The sequence below is a fragment of the Carassius carassius genome, chromosome 31 (genome assembly GCF_963082965.1).
Source record: "Carassius carassius chromosome 31, fCarCar2.1, whole genome shotgun sequence".
NCBI lineage: Eukaryota > Metazoa > Chordata > Actinopteri > Cypriniformes > Cyprinidae > Carassius > Carassius carassius.
Genome location: NC_081785.1, coordinates 13,825,838 through 13,844,960, shown reverse-complemented (window position 1 = coordinate 13,844,960; position 19,123 = coordinate 13,825,838). Strand labels below are relative to the sequence as shown.

General features: G+C 36.2%; 1 protein-coding gene across 1 annotated transcript; it reads left to right on the top strand.

Annotated features, from left to right (window-relative positions):
• The first annotated feature begins 2,707 nt into the window (after positions 1-2,707).
• On the top strand, positions 2,708-13,481 carry LOC132111604 (EH domain-containing protein 4-like). The gene is made up of 6 exons (XM_059519053.1): positions 2,708-3,122; positions 4,454-4,630; positions 6,797-6,894; positions 9,520-9,932; positions 11,413-11,577; positions 12,416-13,481. The coding sequence occupies exons 1-6, from the start codon at positions 2,893-2,895 to the stop codon at positions 12,974-12,976; spliced, it is 1,644 nt and encodes a 547-aa protein (XP_059375036.1). The 5' UTR covers positions 2,708-2,892; the 3' UTR covers positions 12,977-13,481.
• The last annotated feature ends 5,642 nt before the right edge of the window (positions 13,482-19,123 follow it).

The following is a 19,123-nucleotide window of genomic DNA, read 5'->3' as shown; positions in this document are numbered from 1 at the left end:
TCAATGTATAAATCCAGAAAGACTCTCTCTGTAACAGCCTATTAGTCCTATCTCCTCCCCTGATTGATTTCGGGATATGTTCAATGCCAGTAATTTTTAATGTACTTGGATTACCATGATTTGCATCTCTATAGTGTAGGGCCATAGGGTATAATGGGTTGCAAACTAATCGCATTTTTATGCTCTGCTAATCTGGTCTTTAATTTTCTTGTAGTCATCCCTATATAGAAACAACCACATGGACACTCCAACTTATAGACCATGAATGAGGTATTACAATTAATAAATGATCTTATTTTAAATTCAGAACCAGAGGTTACATCTCTAAACACACCAGTCTTAACCATATTATCACAATGATTGCAATTACCACATCTGTAATTTCCTACACTTAAGCCTAACCAGGTATTTGATTTCATAGCTGGAAGATGACTTCTCACAAGTTTATCTTTGATTGTAGGTGCTTTTCGAAACGCAATGGAAGGAGATTCAGGCATGACTTCTCTTAGATAAGGATCACTCATAACTATTTCCCAATTACTTTTTATAATTTTCTTAATTCTGTTAGCCTCTGTGCTATATTGTGTCACCAAATAAACTGAATTGTCTGACTCTTGTGATTCTTGTTTTTTTTGTAATAGCTCATCTCTACTCATATTTTTTACTTTGGTATATGCTTTATTAATCACCCTATCTTTATACCCTCGTTCCTTAAATCTTTGAGTCATATCTTGTGCCCTAATGTTAAAAACATCTTCCTTATCACATATTCTTTTTAACCTCTGAAACTGTCCCACTGGAATATTCTCAGTCATCCATAAGGGATGGAAACTGTCTGCTCTTAATATAGTATTTCTATCAGTTTCTTTTCTGAAAATAGTAGTATGTAACATCCCATCACTTTCTTTAAAAATGTTGATATCTAAAAAATGAATCTCAGTGTTAGAATACTCTAGACTCAACTTCAAATTAGCGTTGGTGTTATTTAGATATGTATGAAAAGACAGCAAATCAGCCTCTGAACCATTCCATATCAATATAATGTCATCTATATATCTTCCCCACCACTCAACATACTTCAAATAAGGATTTAAGTCAGAGAATACAAATCTCTTTTCCCAAAGTCCCAAATACAAATTCGCATAATTTGGGGCAAAACAGGCACCCATAGCTGTACCTTTAATTTGTTTATAGAATTCATTTTGAAACAAAAAGATGTTGTTATTCAATGTCCATTCTGCTAACTGTACAATAAAACAAGCAGGTGTCCTCTCAGTAGTTGATCTCTATAAGTTGGAGTGTCCATGTGGTTGTTTCTATATAGGGATGACTACAAGAAAATTAAAGACCAGATTAGCAGAGCATAAAAATGCGATTAGAGTTTGCAACCCATTATACCCTATGGCCCTACACTATAGAGATGTGAATCATGGTAATCCAAGTACATTAAAAATTACTGGCATTGAACATATCCCGAAATCAATCAGGGGAGGAGATAGGACTAATAGGCTGTTACAGAGAGAGTCTTTCTGGATTTATACATTGAAAGCAACTACATGTCCAGGCTTAAACGGAGAGTTAGACTTTGTACCATTTCTTAAATGAAATTTTTTTTCTTTTTCTTTTGTCTCTCATTCATTATATTTATGATGATAATTCCATGATTTATTATTTTTGTGTGAGATGGTTTGATTTTTTTTTTTTTTTTAATTTTTTTGTTTTTTGTCTCATGCATTATATTTATGCTGATATTATTATATTTATAATGATAGTTTCACACTTTATGACTTTTGTGTAAGAGATGCAATTTGAATTTCCTTTCTTTTTTTTTTACCTCTCTCTTTGAGTTGCTTTACACAGAGTGACCAGGTGTTTCTAATTTGATTAATTAGCTGTTGTTAAATGAACTGAGACATTGTTTGTAATACACACCCTGATGAAGGCATGTAGCCGCAACGCGTAGGTGTACCTCTCACCATTTTTTAAAAAAAAGCAAGCCAAGAATGTAATAAAGGCTTTTTAATTTTTTCACTGAGATATTCGAGTGCCTTGGAGTTCTTGTCTTCAGAGACTTACTATCCCACAACCAAAGAGCACCGAGACTTTATACCCCACGCAGCACTTTTGTTTTTGCATTACTTTGTATATGTAATTATTTAGATCCATCCTAGCTGAACAGTTAGGGACAACAATAAAATACTGTTAATTCATTGCTGGCCACTAGGTGTCGTAAATGTACAAGCCTGACCGTGTCCACAGTTCACGGGGAATTTCGGTCACTGAGGAACAACGTACAAGCGACTACATAAGCAGGATCTATACAAAACGTATATACTGTTAAAACGTGTGCCTGCTTTGTCAAAGAAATTGTAGTAAAATACTTCTTTAAAATATCCTGCGGTGCTTTGTAAAAAAAAATATATATATTACGCGTATGCTTATGTACTGTGGGGCGACTTTGAGAAAGCATTTCATTTCTCAAAATGCGGTTTTCGGTTTCGCCATGTCAGCTACTTTGTTCCTATCCTTCTCTATTTCACATTAAATAACTAGCAGTCAGCAGTGCTACAGATTCACTGCACCCTAATAACAACCCGCCCTCAGCAGCGCGAGCTCACCAGTGTGAAACCCGCACGTCACTCCAGCTCATGAATATTCAAACCAGCGTCGTGAGAAAGAGCGCGTCACATAAAAGGATACAGGTGAGGTCACAGCGGCACACACACAGCTGTCAGCTGCACAATCCACCCATAGACCAGGAGACGGGGTAGTGTCAATACTACAGTAAACAAAGAAGAAGAAGAAAACAACAACACTGGGACCGTTTTAAATTCCTCAAGTATAAAAAGGGAACTAAGGTTGCATCACGTATAAAAGAGCTCTGCGAGGAACATGTTCACTTGGGTAAATAAGGAACAGGGTGGAAGGAACAAGGAGGGAGACATGTTTCAAACGGTGACTGAAGGACTTCAGGGTCTCTATGATAAAAAACTTCTGCCTTTGGAGGAGACCTACCTTTTCCATGACTTCCACTCACCGGCGCTGGAGGAGGCGGACTTCCATAACAAACCCATGGTGCTGCTGGTCGGACAGTATTCCACAGGAAAGACCACTTTCATCAGGTAATGCATCGCTTTTTTGACAGATAGGTGTGTCCGCAAAACACTTAGTATACTCATCTGGAAGCGTCCTTTACTTGAATGAATTGTAATGTCTAGTAACTCAAGAAACGCATTACAAATTTATTATAATACTATTAGACACAACTATAGTTATTAAGACTTTTTAATTATTGTTTATTTTTCATTTGTTTATTTTATTTGTATTTAGTTTCTCAAACAACAGCGTGTGTACACGTTAAGTTCAGTACAGTCAACTCTTTGTGGAGGCTGCCAACCCTGGCAAGGCTCTGTGTAAGAACAGCTTATGTCAGCTCACATAGTCCATTCATCTGAGAAGAGATGCAGAAGGCTGGAGAGTATGCAACTCATAAAAGCATCATTATTCTTTTTATTGGCTTTTCACTGTAGGTCAATACCGTCCAGCTTTGATGTCTGTGCTGTTGCTCATCGGGTCCTGTTCTAGACAGTCTCTGAATGAATGAGGAAATACAAATGCAACTGGCTTATACTAAATCATCCATTCATAATGTAAAATATAAGGTCATAATTGAAAATGATGGATATTTAAGGACGTTCAAACACCATATTCCAGATGAGTAAAGTATATAACCCCTGTGAACTGGATTGAAACAGAGATCAGAAAGCTCTTCTTCGCGCTGATTGTTTAGAGAAACGATATGTGTTACATTCTATTAGATGTGTGTGAACCTTTATACAGTCTATGGTGTGAACCACTGATCTATAATAGAGAACATGCACAGATTCCGGAAAATCATTGGCAGTGTGTATGAACCAAAATCAAACGATCCAGGGACACATTATTTATGTATTTTCTGGAATCTCTGTGTGAAAGAGGCTTTTGAGTGCTAGAGGCAAGTTTTTTTTTTTCACCTCCTAAAAGGTTTTTCATATTCCTTTCATTAAACATTTGCACAAGGGAGTAATCCAACCATATATAACAATGTTAATTTGTATGTCTGATTTATAGTTATCTTACATTTTTATTAGATTTTAATGTCAAGCCATGTGTTTCTTTGCTTGGAAACCTTTGACACTTTCTCATCCTCTGGCAGGATGTGCTTGGGATCTGAGTTATGGCTAGGAATTTACAGGAAGAGGGAGACTGATGAATATACGTCTGTTTTCACATTCTAGCATTTGTCCAAGGGTTAAGGGCCACTGTTTAGCTTTGATCCTCGATCAACTTGATTCCATTAGTTTTAATATAATACCCAACCATGACATTTTTGCTAATGTGTGCCGTACAATGATCATGCCACTCCCGTTCACTAAGTAGTTGTTTGTTAATACTTAACCTTTCCCTCCTGCAGGTATCTTCTGGAGCAAGATTTTCCAGGGATGCGAATTGGCCCCGAACCAACGACAGATGGATTCATAGCTGTAATGTATAATGAGAACGAGGGAATTGTTCCTGGAAATGCTTTGGTTGTGGACCCAAAGAAACCTTTCCGCAAACTCAATGCTTTTGGAAATGCCTTCTTAAATAGGTAAATATCAAGAGCCCCGTCCCTACACTTTAGATTTAAGTTTCAAAGATTGTGGCTGTAGTATTTCAGTCAAGTGTCTGAAAACATATTCTTTCTCACAGTCTCTTTGCTTGCTCAAAAGATATCAATCTTGGCATATTTAAAGGGAAGTTCAACCAAAAATGGAAATGGTTGCCAATACTCACCCTCATGTTGTTTCAAACTGAAGACTGTCATTAATCTTTGACTGTTGTTCTTTGAAACACAAATAAAGATATTTTTAATGAAACCTGGGATTTATCTCCCTCTACTGAAAGTCCATTCCACCTAAATGTTGATGCTTTAAAGAGTTCTCAAAAGTAATCTATATGAATCAAATGGTTTAATCAAAGTAAAAAAAATGTAATAATTTGCATACAAACATTGTTCAAGGCACATGCATAAAGTTTTTTTTGCATGAAAAAAGCACATCGGAATGTCGGTTTATCAATTTTTGGGTAAACTAACCCTTCAACACCTCTGAGAAAGTAAAATGGGGCTAAATCAATTGATAACACCATATTCCAGTGTTCTGACAAGCTTGAGCCAGGAGAATTATTGTTATTAGACATCATTTCATGCAGCAGGGAATTCTAGAATGTGGGCACATATTCTTATTTGCTACTTTATGTTGCACATGTGCCTCTTTCCCAGGCCATTGCCAAACAAGGACTTTCCATTATATTGCTCTGGCAATGGTATAGGATAAGGAAATTTGTCTGGAATAGCCTAAGTACAGATTAACGTTTACAAAAGAACATGCATACACTAAATACACATTATGTCACAATGCTTTGTAGTTTTGCAGTTGTCACTTTACATTCCATTAGGGTCACATGTTTTTCTACCCAGCTCATCGTGCTGCTCATTCATTTCTTCCTTTCATCCCACGCAGCCTGCTTTTCTATTACAGGCAAATATTTTTACCAATAAAGTGTCTCAAAACTGTGTAAAGGGGCTTGGTCACTTCTCCTTTTACTTAACTATAACTGTTGCATGAGCTTCCACAAGTTTAATGTTTATTTTAAGTACCCAGATAGTTAAACAAAGGTTGTTTTTTTTTCTAGTTTGCTGGATATTTATGTGAAGGGGAAATGGGGTATTACTTATTTGACAGTGACCACTGTAGAGGTCAAAGGACCACTTGACAGAGCACATCTCCTCTCCTCCAGAGGAACCTCAAAACAATGCACTTTGCTTCCTGTGGAGCCTGTCGTGCGTCATGTGATGGCACATTTGGGAACAGCAATTTCTTTTTCTTAATTTCTCATCACTTTTATCTACTGGCTTTTTTTGAAAAAAAACAAATGCATGTCATTTTCTTGAAAATGAAACTTGGTCGAATGCTTCTTCCTCATTTCTCAGCATGTCCTTCTGCTTTGCAGCTGACAGGTGATGTTTGCTTACAGATGTTGCAATTTCCTCTAAGGATTTATTTTAAAAAAGACATACTCAAATTCACTTGAGACAGTATTGCAATCTTAACATCACTATAATATTCTCTCCTTGAAGATTTCTAGATATAAAGTTAAAGAATAGTTTGTCACATTATAAATGTTTTATACATTTGTTTAATGTCATTGTCCCAGGGTTGTGGAGTAATTTACTACTGTCCAATAGGTCCTCCACCTCAATCATAACATTTAAAACTCTCCTTACAACTCATTTGTTATCTTTGGACTTGATTGCATGTTCTGGATGGATGCATATTTTTTATGTTTCATTTCTTTTTTTATACAAAGCTTGTCTGTGTTAATATGAGGTCACATTAACAAAATATTGGGACATTTTTCTGAGCAAAAAAAAATTCCACTGTCAGTAGTTTGGCGTTGCATAAGGCACAGCTTCTGCAAAATTTTGGAGAGCAATGGTAAATGTGACTAAACATTTATATATTATTAGTAAGTCCAGTTTAATCTGAAGTTGAGTGTACAGCTTGTTAGTCTCTCCTTTTGTGTGTGACTAACTTATTTGGTAACCATTTGTGGTAAGCTTTATTCTCGTATCTTTGAAAGAATTTTAAGAGAAAATGTGTCTCAGCTGTTATATTTTCCCATGACTCAGATCAAATCAGTCAAGCGACAAATGTAATACCAGCATTTCCGGTGATAACATGAGGTGATGAACTCTCTCCATCTGTCTTGTCAGGTTCATCTGCTCACAAATGCCCAACCAAGTTCTACAGAGCATTAGCATCATTGACACGCCGGGGATTTTGTCTGGCGAGAAGCAGCGCATAAGCAGAGGTCAGTGGCTGCAGTCAGTGTTTACTGTACAGGAGGATGTTCATTCTAGTCTTTGTAGTGTCTTTTAGCTAGTCCATCCTGTATTGTATGACAAACAAAGACCGGGAGTTGCAATGGGATATCAAATGACAAAAGAGACACCATTAAATATACCCCAATCTTCTTTGACAGTCTTCTCAAGGGCTCCTCCAAAGATGTTTATTAGGGAAGAGCTGGTTGTTAAGGTAAAACTAGTTATGACTGGATGCTTAGTGAAGAGAAGATAATGTCACATGACCAAAACAATGTAAATTCTTTGGTTTAGCCTTGGCAGAATTCTTCTTCCTGGAGTCTCTTTGTTTATTTCCCATTGAAAATAGATTGGGTGTGATGCATTAGATAAGACAGGCTGGTTCACTTCCTGGAGGACTGAAGCTCATGTTCCCAGTATAAGGAACAATCATAATGCTTTAGTCATTAGTTTTCATTTGAGTCACCAGATCTGGCCTGTTTCATTGTAAATTTCCTCTGCTGTTTCCGTCCCTGTCTCCCAATACATGACACCAGCAGACCTGCTGGAAACCGTGATGAGTCTGGTGTTGCGAAAGTCAACATTTCTCACTTTCTTTTTTCTCATTTCAAAAGCATGAGTTTAACTTTCCAAATACACTTCAGGGTTTATGTCAGCATTCTGGTAACTTAACATGTAGCAGGTATTTATGTGTTACTGGGTCATCCGTTAACAAAACAAGCTGCTACATGCTTTATTTCACATATTTTGTTTATTTTTTTATTTTAACTAAGAAGGCAGAGCACTGAGAGGTGGCCAAGCAATTTTTAACAGTTGTGAGATATGCCTGTTCATGCTGTAGAAGTGTTATCTGTGAAAATGCATGGCAGCAGAGGTACAGCACAGGAATACGCAGGCACAGATAGTCTGCACACTGCAGATTAGGCCTGGTGGCACAAATGTAGAACAGCACAAATGTACGGCTGGAGCTTCAGCCATAAGGGATAAAACACATGGGCGTTCCTCATCTGTTCCTGCTTTAGTTCCACTCAGCTAAGGTTGCATTCTTCTTACGTTAGCGTCTCTGACAGATCATTGAACATGTGCATCAATCATATTTCATTTCTAATATGACTATGAATGTTCAAAATTGGAAAATTACTGAATTTTACAGCCAGACATTTGTGTTGTGTACTTTTTATAAAAGTGATTTAAATTATTATAAAAATAATACTGGTAAGTTGACAACTTCTGGTGTGACGCATTATTTTCTACAACCATCTATTTTTTTTCGACAATTTTAAACAGTGTATTGTTGATTCTTATAATCATAATGCATGAAGTTTAGACTGTTTGTACTTTTAAAAAAGTATTCATCACCATAGGATCAGTTAAATTGAACTGTGGAAAAAGTCATAAAAAATTGTTTAAAGAAATTGTTACTAGTTATAGGACCCAAGACATAGAGGGTCATAGATTTTAATGGAACAGCATTGATGGTTCCCACACTCTAAGCACTGAGCTCCTCCTTAGTAAAATCTTGGCAGAGCTTTTTGCTAAATTTTTATAGCTATGTGTAATCCATGCCATTGTTGTTGGAGCAGCGTAATTTCCTCACGACTGTTAGGTGGTTGGATAAGCTGGATCTCACTGCTTTAAAATCTGAATTCATCAACATGTGCACTGGTTTATAATGCGCTACATGAAAATGAGGGGCAGATGTGATTTCCCTGTCTCTACATGCTTCTTATGATCATGACAGATCAGTGACCTGTGCACTTTATGTCCTTCTTTCTTTCTATACCTTTTTCTTCTAGCTACAGAAAGAAACGTGTGACCATTATCAATGCATGACAAGGACAGTTAAACATTTTTTTCAGTCATGAAATACCAATTTCAAATGAATTGTGTCTGTAATGTTTCCACAATGAGTGTTTAAAATATTAAGTTTGGTCTTGGATCTTTGTATTTAATTTTTTTATTAAATTACAGTGGGTATAGAAAAGCATCACCCCCTTTAAAATAATCACATTTTGTTGCTTTGCAGTCTGAAATGAAGACACGTTTTTTTGTTTTATCCAGCTGTATTTACTCAGTTAAACTTATAACATCCAAATGAAAAATAGTAACAACAACATGTCATAAACAAAATGTAAAAATACATTAACTGCTGTTATTTGGATGGAGATTATTTTAAAGAGGGGAGATGCTTTTCTGTATAATACAGGTTTATTTACTATATAATTTGTTTTGTCTGTATTCATATTTATTATATACAGTATTATAATAGGGTTTCCAAGACTAGGGTTTGTAAGTTGAAAAGAAAAATTTATTTTATTTGTTTACCTGCATGCCGTTGTTACCATTAGCCAACATAAGAGAACCATGATCACGTGAATGCAATGTTAAATTATTGAAATACTAACTTTAAAATCTACTTCAGAGATTTTGGCTAACAAAAAAAGTTTGAGAATACTATATTATACATTTTTTGTATTGTGTTATGTTGTTTTACTATTGTATATGTCTCTGTGGTGTGTACTGAATGAAGTGCACTCAGTTTATTTTCCCTTATATGGAGGGCTATGAAGTACTAAGCTGATTATTTCTGTTCTATTGACATGTTATCCCCACAGGCTATGATTTCTCTGAGGTACTGCGCTGGTTTGGAGAGCGAGTGGACCGTATCATTCTCCTCTTTGACGCCCATAAGCTAGACATATCTGATGAATTTTCTCAAGCGATCAAAGCTTTCCGTGGGCAAGATGACAAAATCCGTGTGGTACTGAACAAGGCCGATCAGGTGGACACTCAGCAGCTAATGCGGGTTTATGGTGCGCTGATGTGGTCGCTGGGGAAGGTGATCAATACTCCAGAGGTGGTGAGGGTCTATCTCGGCTCTTTTTGGGGCAAACCTCTTCAAAATGCAGACAACCGGCGTCTGTTTGAAGCCGAAACACAAGATCTCTTCAAAGACATCCAGAGTTTGCCTCGCAACGCTGCCCTGCGAAAGCTGAATGACCTCATCAAAAGAGCTCGTCTTGCTAAGGTAAGGGTTTAATGTCACAGCTTAGAAATCCACACACTTAGCCATGCATTTTTATGATATTAAAAAGTTGTTAAGTGCTATTTATATTATTGTAGTATAGTTATTATTGAATGTACAAAACATTGAATATTAAGCCTAAGATCTATAATATCATGTTATTATTTCTATTATGTTTATTTACTTATATTTTATATTTTAGTTGATATTAATTAATTATAAACAGTTTTATTTATGGAGATGTTTATGCATCATACACGTACACATATTTGATATTAATATATTTAGTGTGGATGTATTAATATAATTTATAAATAATTATTCATTTTTAAGATCTTAAACTGTCAATAATACCTTGCTGCTTTTCAACCTTTCCAGCATCGCTGCTCATTGTCTGTTATTTTGTCTTGTGTTTGACCTTAGTTCAACTACTATTGTTTTCGACTGAGTACACTGAATGAACTTTCCCCCATTCAACACAACCTGGTTGCGCCTTAACACTTAAATATGGACATAAACAATTCACTCATGGAACCAAGACAGAAAGTGTGTCTTATCTCTTCCGCAATATTTTCCAAACACATCCAGCAAACAGGAATCCTGTAGCCCTGTGCCTGTCTTCCTGTAGTGGTGAAGCTATGTGAAGCTGTTAAATACCTTCTCCATCTCCTGGAAAAGCCCAGAAAAGTCCCTTTCCGTGGTTTAAAGGAATGTGTGTGGAACAGTCTTGAAGAGAGCACGCCTCTTACTTTTCCAAAACCTCTCCACCCCACTCAGACTCGCCACTTGTCATGTTTACGCCTTTCCAGTCCTCATCGAGCAGCCAGTCATCATTTAAAGGAATAAACATGGCTTAAAAAGGAAAAGCCCAGCCTTAATTTGGATCTCTCGTGGTGTACTGCCTCTATATTGCGGAAATAGTTTGAATAAATACAGACGTTTTTGAATGATCCTTTGGCAAGAGCATTTCCAAGGTGTAAACACACAGCTGGTGTTTGATTAGGTAACCAGCCTAGAGTAACAGGAGGTAGATTTCATGTCAGAAAAATTGACTATAGTATTAAAATAGTGATATTGAACGGACACACAAACACATTGCACGCACACACAAACACAATGCATTGTGATATCATTTGAGGTCTTGAATTACTTCCACTGGCATGTAGAACTTAGTTGTTGTTGTTGTTTTTTTGTGTTTTTTTTTACTTATGCTTTATGCCATAAATTAGCCTTTGTTTTAAATAAACAGTTTGACATCCTCTTATTGTAATTAGGTTTGTGTCTTAAATATATATATTAAATGTAAGGTTAGTTTAATTTATTATAACAAATAAGTTAATAATAAATATTAAGAACATCAGTTTTTTTTTTATCAGTATGTTATATGTAGGCCCATTTTTCCAGTATACATTATTCCATGAACACAGGTTTACCATACCTCCTCATGAACTAACTGACTATAATCTGCTGTGTGTGTTTGCAGGTGCATGCTTATATCATCAGCTACTTAAAGAAGGAAATGCCCTCCCTGTTTGGAAAAGAGAAGAAAAAGGAGGAGCTGATTGCCCACCTGCCTGAGATCTATCAGATTCTGCAGAGAGAGCACCACATCTCACCTGGAGATTTCCCTAATGTCATTAAAATGCAGGTGAGACTTGGTCTGTGTCTATGGAACATGGGTAAATATTAGATATTATATTATGGCATCTACACATGTTTACAAACTAAACAAAACTAACCAGGATGTTTATTTACAGAGACACGTTTTATGTAGCTATGAATAACATTTCCAACAACTGCTGGTTCTTAGGATAATGGTGCAGATGTATGAGGATTCCAGGCTGTAGATCTAAGGAATGTTTGTTTTGTACAGTGTGTTAGTGCTATGGTTGAGTCCCTGCGGGGGCTGCTTGAGTCCCAGCACTGCTATTGACTGAGGAGCAGACAGTCTGTACTTTTACTTTTTGTTCTTGCCTGAGGATGTATACCCAGCATGACTCTCCACAGACTCTAGCCCCACATCTAGTCAGCAGTCAGTCGAGCACTGTAATGGAGTTTCACATTCTTTTACAGAGATTAATAGGGACGCATCTCACATTCAGTTCTTTCACATTTACTTAAGGTTCAGGGATGCAGAATTTTAATTGATATGAAAACAGCAATCATTGACTATAATTACAATGTTAATTAATGACTGCACGCATGCTCTCAGTGAACTTTCCAACCAGACAGATTCCAGACAGCACTTGAAAGATAAAAGCCATTCTCTGAATAGACTGTAGGCGACATTGATTAACTCCAGAATCATATCACTGAAATAACCACGTCAGTACTTGGATGCCTCATTTGTTTAACACATTATAAAAAATGAATAATGTAACAAAAAATATAACCCAGTGTGTATTGTCTGTTTGTGCTATATTATGACACACTTTAATTTAACATTAAAATGTCTCCCTCTGTCACTCACATCTACTAACATGCAGGAGCAACTGCAACACTATGACTTCAGCAAGTTCCCTTCTTTGAAGGTGAAGTTGATTGAATCTGTGGACAGAATGTTGTCCACCAAGATCTCAAGTCTGTTGAACATGATCCGAGAGGAAGAAAGCAAACAGCCTGCTCAGATGGTAATGGGTGGAGCCTTTGAGGACTCGTCCGACGGGCCTTTCGGCCACCTCACCTATGGTGAGGGTATCAGTGCAGGGGCTGATACTGAGGACTGGATCGTGAGTCGCGACAAACATCGCTACGATGAAATCTTCTACACACTGATGCCTGTCAATGGGAAGGTAACTGGCATCAATGCCAAGAAGGAGATGATGAATTCTCGTCTGCCCAACACTGTACTGGGAAAGATCTGGAAGCTGGCAGACTGTGATAAGGACGGCATGCTGGATGATGAAGAATTTGCTCTTGCTCAGCATCTTATTAAAATCAAACTGGAGGGATTTGAGATCCCTACAGAGCTACCAAATCACTTAGTACCTCCCTCGCACAGGAAGAACCCCACTGCGGACATCTTGTACAACCACCAGGAGGATTGATCACATTCATGTCTGTATATTTATCAGCCAGCTTCTAGTACAAAGTGGCCTTTGAATATTGAAGTCTTACTTTATTGAAAGGGATGAAGTTTTAATAGTTAAGCCATCTATCATCTTCAGCAGTGCTGTTAAAATAAGATGTGTGACTTGAACATGTCTAAGATTGAGTATGTTTTTATATAAGTGCACTGATTCAGTGTTAAAGAACAATATATTCGTATTTTTGATAGGCATACAAATTTAAATTACTGCCCATATAATTCTGATTGCTTCTAAATCCCTGACCTTGTGTTATTTCAACTTGTGCTTGCAGATTGTGAAAATGCAGTGCTTTCAATGTTATATTACATATCATATCAAATAACAATTTTGGTTAAGTATGCATAACAGCAGCCAAACAAATACCCATACGTGACACACTATCACAGAAGCACTGACAGAAGTATCCATTCATTTCACTCATTCTGACAGTGTGACTATCTATTAAATTAATTTTGAAACGCAATATAGTTTTTTTTTTTTTTAACTTTAATCTTTTCCTTGAATGTACACTTTTGTATGAACTGAAAAAAAAATACTACAAACAGGGTTTTTACGGGTCTTTAAAAATCGTAAATTTTGTTGTAGCCTATTAAATTTAAAGGGTTAGTTCACCCAAAAATCTAAATTATGTCATTAATGTCTCACCCTCATGTCGTTTCAAACCCGTGAGACCTCCGTTTATCTTCGAAACACAGTTTAAGATATTTTAGATTTAGTCCGAGAGCTCTCAGTCCCTCCATTGAAACTGTGTGTACGGTATACTGTCCATGTCCAGAAAGGTAAGAAAAACATCATCAAAGTAGTCCATGTGACATCAGAGGGTCAGTTAGAATTTGTTGAAGCATCGAAAATACATTTTGGTCCAAAAATAGCAAAAACTACGACTTTATTGAGCATTGTCTTCTCTTCCGTGTCTGTTGTGAGAGAGTTCAAAACAGCAGTTTAGTGATATCCGGTTCGCAAACGAATCAATCGATGTAACCGGATCTTCTTGAACCAGTTCACCAAATCGAACTGAATCGGTTGAAACTGTTCGCATCTCCAATAAGCATTAATCCACAAATGACTTTGTGTAATAACTGATACTTTTGACTCATCCCTTTTCTTAAAAATGGTTTAAAGACCTCTCACTGAGTGTTACTTTTTTTATGTTTTGGATCGAATTGTAAGACACTGATGTACACAGATAGACACATTTATAAGAGCATTATACTGAACAGCACTAAGTTTTGCCAAAGTATTGCAAAAATATTCCACAATTTCAGTATATGAGAGTACCGAGCTCCTTCCTTACTGGGGTGTTTTTTTTTTTTTTTTTTTTTTTGAGAACGAGATTAGCATCTAGGCTGCCAACTCTATTTTGTCTTCTAATTATACAAAGACTTATTTTTTTAAATACATTATTAATGTTTATATTATTTAACAAAATATCAATGATAATGACAGTAAAAGAAAACACTGAATTAAACATTTACGTTTATAATTCTGAGATGCAAAAGAACTTCTGTTGTATGAAGAAACATTATGAAACTCCTTTATGCTGTATATACATTTATACTGATGAATGTAATTATGTATGTTATACAATGTCACTATAACCATATGTACATTTGAACTAGATCAGAGTTGGATTACATGAACCACACTAACTATTTGACACAAGGCCATCTCTTATGGCTTTTAAACATGAAAAATCATTGTGTTCGTGCACAGGTGAAATTAAGATTACTGTAAAATGTGATTTAAAGTCATTCTGTACAAATTTACCAGACACTTATATAGGCATATATAGGTGTTTGATGGTGCTTCCTATACTTTAATGAGCTTTTGACATATACAACCTTCAGTCTTCTGTTAATATGTAATTTGCTAAATTTCTATAACTTTTTAAATGAAATGAGGGAATGTAATAAATGTTTCACTTTTAAATTAAAATTGTTTCTCCAACACTTTATTTTGAAATTCGCAATCATAGTAAACTTGAATGTGTACTAAGTCTTTTCTGAATTACAGTAGTTTTGGCATTTTCTATTTTAACCCTGAATCAGTTAGCATACAACTGGCATGGGCCTATAGAGAGGTGTATGCTGCTGAATTAAAAATGAAATACTGAATATGACTCAAACCATTACTCCTGATGTAGCACATTGCCAGGTGAGTGAGAATTACTCTCCCTTTCATTTTATTACAACAGCGTCAAAGTTCAGTTCAGTTCCTTAACACTGATCAGTCTTAAAGAGGATTTATCAGATTCCACTCAAATCATGAATTCTTGCCTATGATGAAAGTCTGTGACTAGCACTAACTGTGCTTAAGTGCTGAAAACAAACCTTGACAAAGGGTAAGTGAAATCTAAATCTTTTGCATGCTGCACATCATAACATAAAAATGCAAGTTATGCAAAAACAAAATTAATTTTATGCTATTTTGAATCGTCTGCAGAGATGTTTTATATAGTTTAATTGTTTATATGTTTTAAATTTGATTAAACAAATGTCTATTTCACAGAATTACATGGATATAAAATATATTTCTATACTATAGCACCTTAAGACTACTATGATTTTCTACAGTATAACTGTAAAAAAAAAAGTAAAGTTAAAAAAAAGGAGAGGCATGATTGCCTTGATACTTTCACTTCCTCATAACCATTGGAGAACAAAATACATTTAATTGAAAGTGATTTATCTTTTTTTTAACTTTCACAATGACATTTCCTTGGTACTATCCTCTCTTATTTTAACTTCCCAAAAAATCGAAACTTAAAGGCCTCACTACTCGTGTATGGCTAATGTTTAAACTCATCTTGGGCAGCTATTTATTGTAAATTAGTAATATCTAGTGTAGCATTTGTGCAGATTTTTTTTGTTTGTGTGTGTGTGTTTGAAAGTTACATGCATTTTTCATATGTTATTTTCAGAGACTAACGCAGTCAGGACATGTCTAAACCGTGAGATGGAGAGGAGTCAGATGGCGAGAGCTTTAAAAACAGCGGATGATGGTGCAGAATAAGACCTACACAAAATGGATGAACTATGTCTTTTCAAAGAATGGGGTACAAACACATTCCTTCCAAAACCTTCCTGTTCAGTGCTAGTTCAGGCAACAAGATTCAAAATCAGTGAAGCATCGATAAAACTTAAACTTAAAGCTTACATTTCAAATGTGTCATGATCAACCCTTTTCCAATAGTAATTATATTGCTATGGATATCTATCTATCTTTAAATATATAAATAATCCACTTCATTTAATCAGTGGTATCTACTTGTGGTGAAGCAATTTGATTACACACAAGCCTACCGGTTTTTATCCAAAATATCTTGAATTGTGTTCTGAAGACGAACTAAGCGTTTATGGGTTTGGAATGACATGGGAGTAAGTAACAAAATGTTCATTTTTGGGTGGAGTGTCCCTTTAAGGTCATAATTCTGTTTTCATTGTCTATTACATTACCATATACATACTTTATGTACTTGTCTCATGATGGAGAGTTAGTTTAGTTGCTTATTTAAACAAGTTAGCTCACTTTTTTTCATATGTACATAGTCGAAGAATATTTAGAGTTTAATAATAATGATGAAAGAAAATGGCAAGTACGCATAAAAGAAAAATCTTTATATACTGTTATGCAAACCTTTTGTGACAGATCAGCACTGGGGAGGGAAAAGCACAGATGACTTGCTTTGTATTACATCAACATAACGAATTTTAGATTTAGGTTGGAAATAGTACCACCTTGACTGTCATCACAATCTTTTTAAAGCTGATATTTCCACTGTATGTCTCCCTTTGAGTGTTATATTTAACAGCAGTTACATATGACCTCTCGTACTCGTTGCCATTGTTGTGTGAAGCAACTGAGACTTCACTTACTTACATAAACACTAACATCAGGAAGATGTTAAAACACACAAGTGGTGCTACTATGACCTTCACCTTGTTAGGGCACACAAATATATTAATAGTTGCACACAGGCAGCTGTCCAGTAGAATGACATGCTTTAAACGTTTCCCTTTCCTTTTCCCCTTCCTCAGTTTCTCCTGTGTATTGTTCTGTATCAGACAACACCGTTCATAACATCTTTATTATAAAAGGTCACACTGATCATTAAATATCTATATTGCTTTGAAAATCAACTCTAGCCAAACAAATAGCAGTTAGCTAGAGATAATCGTTCTTGCTTTTAAAAGCAATTGCTAAAGCTGCAAACAAGTATGCAGTAATTGCAAGCAGATCTTTTTTTTTTTTTTTTTATCTTTGCTCGAGTAATGAATGACATGTCTGAAGAACTACCAGAAGAACAGGGTGTGCTCTAAGCTCCCTCGGTTCTTTCCCTGGGTAAGCAGAACCTATTGGAGGCAGCAAGCAGATCTATTGAGAGACATCAGATTCTCATAACACATGGATTAGGGAGAGCTTGCAAGTCTCTTGCTGGAAAGCAGAGAGCATGATGGCTTTACTGAGAGGAGTTTGAGTGAGTCACGTCATAGTGGAATACAGTAGCAGTTAGCTAAACAAAGTGGTAAAACAAAGCCAGCTGCTGATTTCGTGCCTAAACTGGTTTTAAACTAATATGCCTATGATGCAAAAACAAATGCAGTTACAGGATATAAGAACATGTATGTTAGTATAAACTGACACAGACTACCTGGAACATTACATGTAATCCAGTGTTTTAGCAATTTATGAATATTTGGTTGCATAAACTTTGTGTTGGAAATGTGTGTGATTATATCTGAATATGCATTCACTTTAAAATAAAAGGTTGACTTGACTTATGTGTATACTGAACTAAGTACTGGTGTGTATCTCGTTTGACTTTTGGAGCTCATCTGTGGGGAGAAACTGCCCACTCCCAGTCGACGCAGCCTAAGAGTCCACTGTCTAGAAAACAACAACAGCATTGCCATTAATTTCCTTAAAACCAAGGTACACTCTAATAATATCAAATTAGAATACCTTATAAAAAATATTTCAACAATGTAACTTCTTAAAAGTGAACTGTGGATAAACCTATATAAAATAGGTTATGTACTTATATCTTAGGTCATCCTTTCTCCCTCTCTTTATCCATCGTCGGTCTGATTGGTCCAGAAAATATTGTGGATGGAGACAGAACCCTGATCCTGGGCTTAATTTGGATCATCGTTCTCTGCTTCCAGATTGGAGCCATCAGTATTGTTGAGGTAAGGCCTTGAGAGTGGCTTCTGTAAACATTCTAAAAATCAAAAGGTGTGCTTATCGCTCTGTTTACGTTCTGTTTTGCTTTCATGCTGGTGGTGATGTCAGTGTCGCGCTCAGCCAAAGAAGCTCTACTGATATGGTGTCAGCGTTTGCTAGCTACGCCAATGTAAATGTGCAAGACTTCTCTAACAGCTGGAGAGATGGACTGCCTTCAATGCTCTTATTCATGCCCATCGGTAATACTTATAGTGTATAGCATTCTGATAAGGAACAGAATTTGACCGTTTCCTTTTCACTACTTAGAATCTCATGAAGTTATGCTAACACTGTTCTAGACCTGATCTTTTTGACTACAACAGACTATGGCAGGATGATCCGATGAGGAACCTTACTCATGCTTTCACTATGGCAGAAGATGAGTTTGGTATAATGCAATTCCCGGATGTGGAAAATGTCACGGTGCCCCATCCTGACGAGAAGTCTATCATGACTTACATCTCCCTATACTACACTACATCTCTAAAAAGAAAGGAGGGTCAAACTATTCAGAAGAGGATAGCTAAGGTTAGTTAGCAAACATGTAATTTGAAGTAATGTAAAATGCAATGGGAAGTATTGCTATTACAAAAAATCTTTAAAAAATTGTGATTAGTGGAAGAAACAACAGAACCTTTCTTCCGTATTGTGGAGTACAGCCAAGTGAGAAAGACTACCGCAAAGAAAAAAGTGTAGATGGAGGGCATCAGTTGTTGGTTGGATGGAGGCAGATCCGAATGGAAACTTGCAGTCGAATGTAAGAACGAGGCGGAGTTTGTGCAGACAGACTACAACAGTGAGATGTTGCATTTCTATATTTAGATGAATTGTTCACAATAAGATCAATAACCTGCATTTAGAAAATGGATATGGTGAATTCCC

Coding starts and splice junctions, on each gene's coding strand:
- LOC132111604 (XM_059519053.1), top strand. CDS start 2,893: ATGTTCACTTGGGTAAATAAGGAACAGGGTGGAAGGAACAAGGAGGGA. Junction 3,123..4,453: donor GGAAAGACCACTTTCATCAG/GTAATGCATCGC, acceptor TCCCTCCTGCAG/GTATCTTCTGGAGCAAGATT. Junction 11,578..12,415: donor CTAATGTCATTAAAATGCAG/GTGAGACTTGGT, acceptor ACTAACATGCAG/GAGCAACTGCAACACTATGA.